The sequence below is a fragment of the Scomber scombrus genome, chromosome 5 (genome assembly GCF_963691925.1).
Source record: "Scomber scombrus chromosome 5, fScoSco1.1, whole genome shotgun sequence".
Classification (NCBI taxonomy): domain Eukaryota; kingdom Metazoa; phylum Chordata; class Actinopteri; order Scombriformes; family Scombridae; genus Scomber; species Scomber scombrus.
The window spans coordinates 31,862,395-31,870,820 of NC_084974.1; the positions used below are offsets into that span (position 1 = coordinate 31,862,395).

The 8,426-nt window shown below is 41.6% G+C and overlaps 1 protein-coding gene across 1 annotated transcript; it reads left to right on the top strand.

Moving 5' to 3' along the window:
- Positions 1-2,775: 2,775 nt before the first annotated feature.
- gpr171 (G protein-coupled receptor 171) lies at positions 2,776-3,973 on the top strand (the record flags this gene model as incomplete). Its single annotated transcript, XM_062419448.1, is given in 2 exon segments — positions 2,776-2,910; positions 3,238-3,973. Coding segments are annotated over 2 exon segments (666 nt in total), but the record flags the coding sequence as incomplete, so codon positions are not given.
- Positions 3,974-8,426: the final 4,453 nt, after the last annotated feature.

Here is an 8,426-nt window from a genome sequence, read left to right on the forward strand (position 1 = left end):
ATACATGAAAGAGAAACAACATGAAACCAGACGTTGCAGGTTAAGTTACCTATTAACAGGAAGTCAGAGGTTTTTCAATATGACTCACAGCTGTTTGATCGTGCTCAAAGCAAAAAAAGGGGCTTAAACTGGAGCTAAAACTGATCTAGCACAAAGAAAACAATACAAAATAAAACCTCACTGCCTACATCTAGTCTTGTAGTGACTCATAAATACATATATAGTTTTGACTGCAATATATTTATACATCTACGAGGACCGCAGTCAACATCGAGTGCTTCATACCATAGACTGTATATAAGAAACGGACGTAACATCCGTGACGTCACCCATTGGTTTGTGGACTGCTGCTCGGAGGCCAATAGTATCGGATCTGAGCAGCGCCATCTTGAACATTTCAGGTGCATGCTGGGAAAAATAAAAACAGGGATTCTACTTATATGGGCATCAGGAGGAGCATGAGGCGCCCTCCTGAACCTGTGAACCAATCAACCTGTCAATCACGACGTAGCCACGCCCTAATGCATACCCTGCTTTATCATCACATATAAAATCAGGGAGGCCAAAATGTCCCAAATGAACATCATACTGCATTGAAGAAGGCTTTAAACTAGCGATTGAGACCATAAACACATTTTGAAAATGTTTACTGAGGTTAGAAATCAAGTGAGAAGTTGGTGAATTCTCCATTGACTTGTATAGAGACGGAAGTCCTTTTGACACCAAAACGGTCGCCCCCTGGTGGCCTTTTGATAGAATGCAGCTTTAAGTTACTTCCACGTTGGCCTCATTTCAGAGGACCAGAACTCCCCGCCTGCTTCATACTAGCTTCTAGACTCACAAACAAAAACAACTGTTACACAACAACACAGCTAGAGGCACAGTGGTGAGATGTTCACAAAGACCCAACCGCGCCAATGACAGACCGGTCACACAGTTCTAGCTTCAGTCTGTTAATTGAAGACCCAGGATTGGAGCATTGGACTGGATGTGTGCTGTTCTAATCAGGAGCCACAGAGACCGAAGGCCGATTGATAAAAGAAAGCACAATTTTAAAACCTGTACTGTAAATATAAATGAATGAATGAATGAATTAATGCCTTTATTGTCTCATTGCATGTGCATAATGAAATTTGCCCCTCATAAAAGAAAACTGTCCATTCACTCTGCTCACACACACACACACACACACACACACACACACACACACACACACACACACACACACACACACACACACACACACACACACACACACACACAAAATAGAATAACTGTTAAATTAAGGTAAAATATGACAAAAAAAAAGACAAAGAAAGTGATAGGCTAAAGTGCAAATGCAGTTATTGCACATCAGTCCGCGGTGATTCAAGATAAGATTATTGTGGTGGTAGTGGAGGGGGGGGGGGGGGGTGGGGGGCGCGGTGCAGCATTACACAGCCCTGTAGCGTCTACCAGAGGGCGGGAGTGTAAACACAAGTCGGAACGAATGAGTACTGTTTTTAACAATCCTGCATGCTCTGATGTGGCAGTGAGACCTGTAGGTGTCTTCCATGGGGGGGGGGGGGGTTGTCCTCAGCGTCCTGGGGAAATAGAGTCACAACCTAATCACATTACTTACTTATATTACATGTGCAAGATGCATAAAATGAAACGATGATGTCGTATCTCAGAGGGTTAAAAATCAGACTTCTGCATCAACTTGTGCCAGAAACCCATCATACATCTCATATTTATACACATATCAGACATCATCAGCCACAACACAAACATTTCCTGCTTTTATGACATTTTATTTCATTATTTTATTGTAAGGGCTTTTGCACGTTACGGTTTATCTTTCACACAAACCACCTGTCTCTTCTCACTCCATCGTATCGTCAACACTTACTCACTAAAATGACCTTAAAATACCATATAATCCCCCAAACACAGCAACTGAGAATGAAAGCCCAGCCAGGTCATTGGCAGTTGGCAGTTAGCTTCTTTTCATTTATGAAATTTGCTGGGAAACTCCCTCACAGCCCCCCTGCTGTCCTTGGGTGACCACAGTGTTCCTCTTGCAATGATTATACATATGATTAACAGATGTAATGTAAGCATCAGGAAACTGGCTACCATGATGTTACATAGACGTTTGTTGCAGTTATATTTTATATTTTATTTGAGTTAATTTCTGCATCATATTTGATACTTAAGCATATTCTGTTGCTTTATGACTCGTACGACGAAGCTCTGAGCTCATGAATATACCGTTTGCGCCAGATTTTCTCGAAATCACTCAACTGTACCTTGAAAGATTGGATCAGTTGGTGCAGGTGTTTCTAGCAAGAGGCCTGCGTGTGAGAGGCTCCACACCACAGAAATGTTTCTGGTGCAGCAGAAGAAACTGCAGGCGACCACATATAACATACACAGCTTCCTTCCTCAGTTTATTAACAGTTATGGTACAGCTTTTTATTTTTGTGTGATTTTGAGCATCAGAATCTAAATGAGGTTTATTGTGGAGAAGGTTTAAACTTACAAGAAGTTTGTCTTGGTGTTGTGGTGCATAATAGTTGATCATATATGTATTTTTATCTTTATATTTATAATTGTGTCATCCTGTTTGCTGTATTTCTCTAATAGTGCTTTCTTATATATCTCAAATGCTGTTCTTTTACCCTATTAAATGTGTTTTTTTACTTATTTAAATAGAGGTTCTAAGGACAGAGGATGTGTTGCTGTACAGAATGTGAAGCTTTGGTGTTGATGGTGTCTGATGGCTCTCTTCTCCTGCAGGACTGCCAGACTCTGCGCTCTCTGCGGCTGCAAGAAGTCGGCTTCGCCCGGCTGCTGTCGCTGGTCGTCTGGCTGCTGCTGCTGCTGCTCATGGTGCCCAATATGGCTCTGCCTATCCAGCAAGTACAGGTACAGCTACTACTACTACTGTTATCTATCTATCTATCTATCTATCTATCTATCTATCTATCTATCTATCTATCTATCTATCTATCTATCTATCTATCTATCTATCTATCTATCTATCTATCTATCTATCTATCTATCTATCTATCTGTCTATCTATCTATCTGTCTATCTGTCTTTCTGTTTGTCTGTCTACCTTTCTATCTATCTTAATATCTTCCTTCCTTTCTTCTCCTGCTTCCCTGATTTCAAAATAAAATATGAGTCTTTCGGTGACCTCAGGGTCTGGCTCTGCTTCCCTGACAGGTGTTTGTGTATTTGTCTCTGCAGGAGCAACAGTATCTCAGCTGTTCCTCCCTAAAGAAAGACCTCAGCCTGCAGTGGCACACCCTCAGCATCTTCCTCTGTACCGCTTTGTTCCTGAACGCATCGGCTGCCGTGGTGATCTCCAGCGGTCTGGCTCTCAGGAGGCTGCTGGGCAGCCGCAGCGACCCTAAACTCTGGGTCAACGCCCGACGGGCGACAGGGAGTGTAGCGGCCGTGGCTCTGGCCTACATACTCTGCTTCGTGCCCTACCACATCGTCCGGATGCCGTACACGTTGGCCCAGAACAAAGTGATCACAGACTGTCAGACCAAGAGGCAGCTGTTTCTGGGGAAGGAGTCGACGCTGCTGCTGACTGTACTGCACCTCTGCTTTGACCCGCTGCTCTTCTTCTACCTCTACAAACCTTTCAGACAGACGGTCAGCAATGTGCTCAGCTGCATCACAAACCAGGCAGCAGCTGATCCTGAGGAGGAGCAGGCTGCAGAGGAGGTGATGCAAACTATGACTGCTGCACCGCAGGAGGACGGAGTCTGATACACAGTGCTATGTGAAGAATGGAATCACACATTCATCGTCGTGCTAAAAAACTACAATGAACTCCTGAAATGCTCCAGCACGTGACTGGACGCAGTTTGAAAAGTGAAATCTAACCGTGGATAAAAAACTACTGTAAAACTGAAATCTTTTTTTATGCACAAACTCTGAATATCACTGATTTAAACACCTGAAATAAACTTGATTTAATCTAAATAAATCTGAATTCCACTAATACTTAAAAGTGACAGTTTCACACAAAACACATAAAAAAACAAACAAACTTTAACCCTCCTGTTGTCCTTGAGTCAAGGTAGGAAGGGAGGAAGAAGGAAGGAAAGGAGGGAGAAAGAGAGTAAGGAGGAAGGAAGAAGGATGGAAAGGAGGGAGGATGGAAAGATGGAAGGAAGGAAAGAAGGAAGGGAGGGAGGAAAGGAAGTAGGAAAGGATAGAGGAAAGAAGGAAGGGAGGAAGGTAGGGGGGAGGAAAGAAAGAGAGAAGGAGGGAAGGAGGAAAGAAGGAAGGAAGGAAGGAAGGAAGGAAGGGAGGAAGGAAAGGAAGGAAGGAAGGAAAGAAAGAGGGAAGGAAAGAAAGAGGGAAGGAGGAATGACAGAAGGATGGAAGAAAGGGGGATGGAGGAAGGAAAGAAGGAAGGGATGAAAGAGAGAGGAAGGAAAGAAAGAGAGAAGGAGGGAGGGAGGAAGGACAGACGGAAGGAAGGAAGGAAGGAAGGAAGGAAGGAAGGAAGGAAGGAAGGAAGGAAGGAAGGAAGGAAGGAAGGAACATAAAACAGACAGGGTCAATTTGACCCGTGAGGACGACACAAAGGTTAAAGCAGAGTGGCATCATTCAGCTTTTCGACCAGCAGGGGGCAGCAGTGATCAGGGATTGTGTTAATCAGGGTTCAGTGTTGTTCTCCACCAGTTATATTGTGTTGATTCTGTCATTATAAGTTTATAACACCATGACAGTGTGAATCAGACCTGTGAATTTTTTAACTCAGCCATCGATGGATGAGCCATCAGTCTTTTCCAACTGAAACACATATATATATATCTATATATATATATATGTGCATGTATATGTAATTTTTTCCTACAGTATAAAGAGAAACATTAATGACACCAAGAGACTTAAACTGCATTAATATTTATTTATTTAATGTTACATAATGCAATGTGAAAAATCAGTTTCACTAATATTTGGTATCATACAGTTTTTTCACACACAAACACACACACACACACACACACACACACACACACACACACACACACACACACACACACACACACACACACACACACACACACACACACACACACACGAAAATATCAGCCCATGCATGAGGGCTTCATTTAAACACACAGTTAAAACGTCAACAACAACTTTCTCATTCACTCGTTCAACATTCACACCACACAGAATAACATAAAATATATTATAATATATATAAAACACTTCTGCCATATGCTGGCATCATTGTGAGTGACAAGAAAGAAAAATATATTACTATTTTATTAAATTATTATTATTATTGTTCAATAAATATAGTCCTTCATAAAAGTAAATTAACGTATTCTGAGAGTAAACAAAAGAATATAATCACTTGAAAATAGTTATTTATACATGGCGGCTCCAGGCCTTACCAAGGATTTCCTGAGTTATTGGATATTTGTCTGAGTGTAAAGATGTGTATAAAGTAAAGATGTATAAAGCCTGACATCTACTGGTGAAATCCTGGTACTGGTTCACTTGATTTTGATTTAAGGTTTGGTTACTTGTAATGGTTGTGATTGTAATAGTGCTTCTCATTTGTACCCAATTCTAGCAATTTAATTATATATATATATATATATATATATATATATATATATATATACATATATATTCTAGATTAAGTTGCATCAGCAGCGTCTACCTGCAATTAAGCAGCTCCTAAAACATAAATCCAGCAGATTTATGGTAACAAAACAAACAAAAATGGTTTACACATAACATTCAATTAAAAACTCTTTGTAGCAGATGTGACAGCAGTCTAAACGCTGCAGAAGAGAGACCTCCCTCCATCACTCTCTCCTCTTTCACCTGTGGTGAGCTGACACAGATTAAGCATGATCCTAATAATCTGGGATGTACTGTGTAGAGTTAACTTCCTGTGAGATGTTTTAATGGATATTGAAGTTGTTTTGTCTTGATTCACAGTGGTGTCAGTTTCCTCACAGCATGGCCAGACCCAGCACACCCACAGTGACCAGGAGAGCTATAGTGAAGGATGGGAGGACAGACACATTTTTTAAAACATTGAATTATATATATGTCATCCTACAAACAAACATTATTTCAGAAGCTCAGATATCTCTTATTCTTACCTTGCATGAATGATTGCTGTAGTGTAACAGCGTGGCTAGTGGTTGGGGTGGCGGTGGTGGTTGCGGTGTTAACGAGATTGGTGATGGTGGAAGTACTATTTGCAATGTCTATGACATTGGTCTGTATTTTGGCGGTGGGGCTTCCCAGAGTATCAGAAGCTGAAGATGCAAGCAAAAGACAAAAAAACATCACTGATATGCTTTTAGCATACAAGAAAATATTATCAGTAATTTCAACTGCTGGAATTGCTGATGATGTGAATTTGAAAAGTTATCTTACTGCTGTTGAAAGCTCCAGTGGAGACTGACATCGAAAAACTTTGTGCTCTAATGCTCAGTGATCTTCTAGATACAGAAGCGGCCGGTATGGTGGCAGAAAATGTGCACTGGATGTTGTTTCCGTTGACACTGCCCTTCACATTGGTAACTGCCAGCTGTAGAGCGAAGACAACTGAATGAGTTTTCAATAGTTTATTAATATAAACAATATTTATATACCATGCAATCAATGATGGATTCAATTAATGTTGACCATGATATGGTATGAACAGCAGGCGATTGAACCATTTAGTGTCTATGTTCAGTAAGTTTACGTGGAACAAGCCTTACCGTTGTCACAGTCAGCACATCATTGTCGAGGAGGGCGCTAAAGAATTTGATAACACCATTGTCGTTTGCACAGATGTAGGTGGGGTCATTACCTCCCTGTGATGAAAAACCAGAAACAGTAAATAGAAGTTATTGACACAGATGACTTTAAAAAACAATATGATTGGCTCAGGCTTCATGGTACTTTCATCTGTGAGTGGGTGAAAGAAGTTGACGTACCGCTGTGGTATCAGTTGACAGGGAGGCAGCAACGTAGCCTTCAGACTCTCCTGAGAGGCTGAACTCAAAGTTTGAACCACTGCTCTGCTTGGCACCACAAAAGAAACATGATCCTGATTGTGAGGGGTCACAGGTGGAGGGCTCAGCTGCACAGAGCATCGATATCCCACAACCTGCGCTAGAGACAGGTGTCTGCAAGGAGAGGAGAAAGACTTATTGACTTCCATTGATGGTGTTTACCTCATAACAGTGTACATGTTTACTTAATGCAATTCTGTTCTATTTCATTGAAGTCTTTTAGTATCACTCACCTCCAACGGTGGTACAGTGGTTGTTGTTGCTGCTGCAGTGGTTCTGGTTGTTGCTGCTGCAGTGGTTCTGGTTGTTGCTGCTGCAGTGGTTCTGGTTGTTGCTGTTGCTGCAGTGGTTTCTGTTGCTGCTGCTGCAGTGGTTGTTGCTGCTGCTGCAGTGGTAGTGGTGTTAATCAGATTGGTGATGGTGGAAGTACTATTTGCAATGTTAATGACATCAGTCTGTACTTTGGCGGTGGGGCTTCCCAGAGAATCAGAAGCTGAAGATGCAAGCAAAAGACAAAAAAAACATCACTGATATGCTTTTAGCATAAAAGAAAATATTATCAGTCATTTCAACTGATTGAAATTCTGATGATTGTATGTGAATTTGTGAATTTGAAAAGTTATCTTACTGCTGTTGAAAGCTCCAGTGGAGACTGACAAAGAAAAACTTTGTGCTCTAATGCTCAGTGATCTTCTAGATACAGAAGCGGCCGGTATGGTGGCAGAAAATGTGCACTGGATTTTGTTTCCATTGACACTGCCCTTCACATTGGTAACTGCCAGCTGTAGAGCAAAGACAACTGAATGAGTTTTCAATGGTTTATTAACACAAACAATATTTATATACCATGCAATCAATGATGGATTCAATTAATGTTGACCATGATATGGTATGAACAGCAGGCGATTGAACCATTTAGTGTCTCTGTTCAGTAAGTTTACGTGGAACAAGCCTTACCGTTGTCACAGTCAGCACATCATTGTCGAGGAGGGCGCTAAAGAATTTGATAACACCATTGTCGTTTGCACAGATGTAGGTGGGGTCATTACCTCCCTGTGATGAAAAACCAGAAACAGTAAATAGAAGTTGTTGACACAGATGACTTTAAAAAAACAAGATGATTGGTTCAGGCTTCATGGTACTTTCATCTGTGAGTGGTTGAAAGAAGTTGACTTACCGCTGTGATATCAGTTGACAGGGAGGCAGCGATGTAGCCTTCAGACTCTCCTGAGAGGCTGAACTCAAAGTTTGAACCACTGCTCTGCTTGGCACCACAAAAGAAACATGATCCTGATTGTGAGGGGTCACAGGTGGAGGGCTCAGCTGCACAGAGCATCGATATCCCACAACCTGCGCTAGAGACAGGTGTCTGCAAGGAGA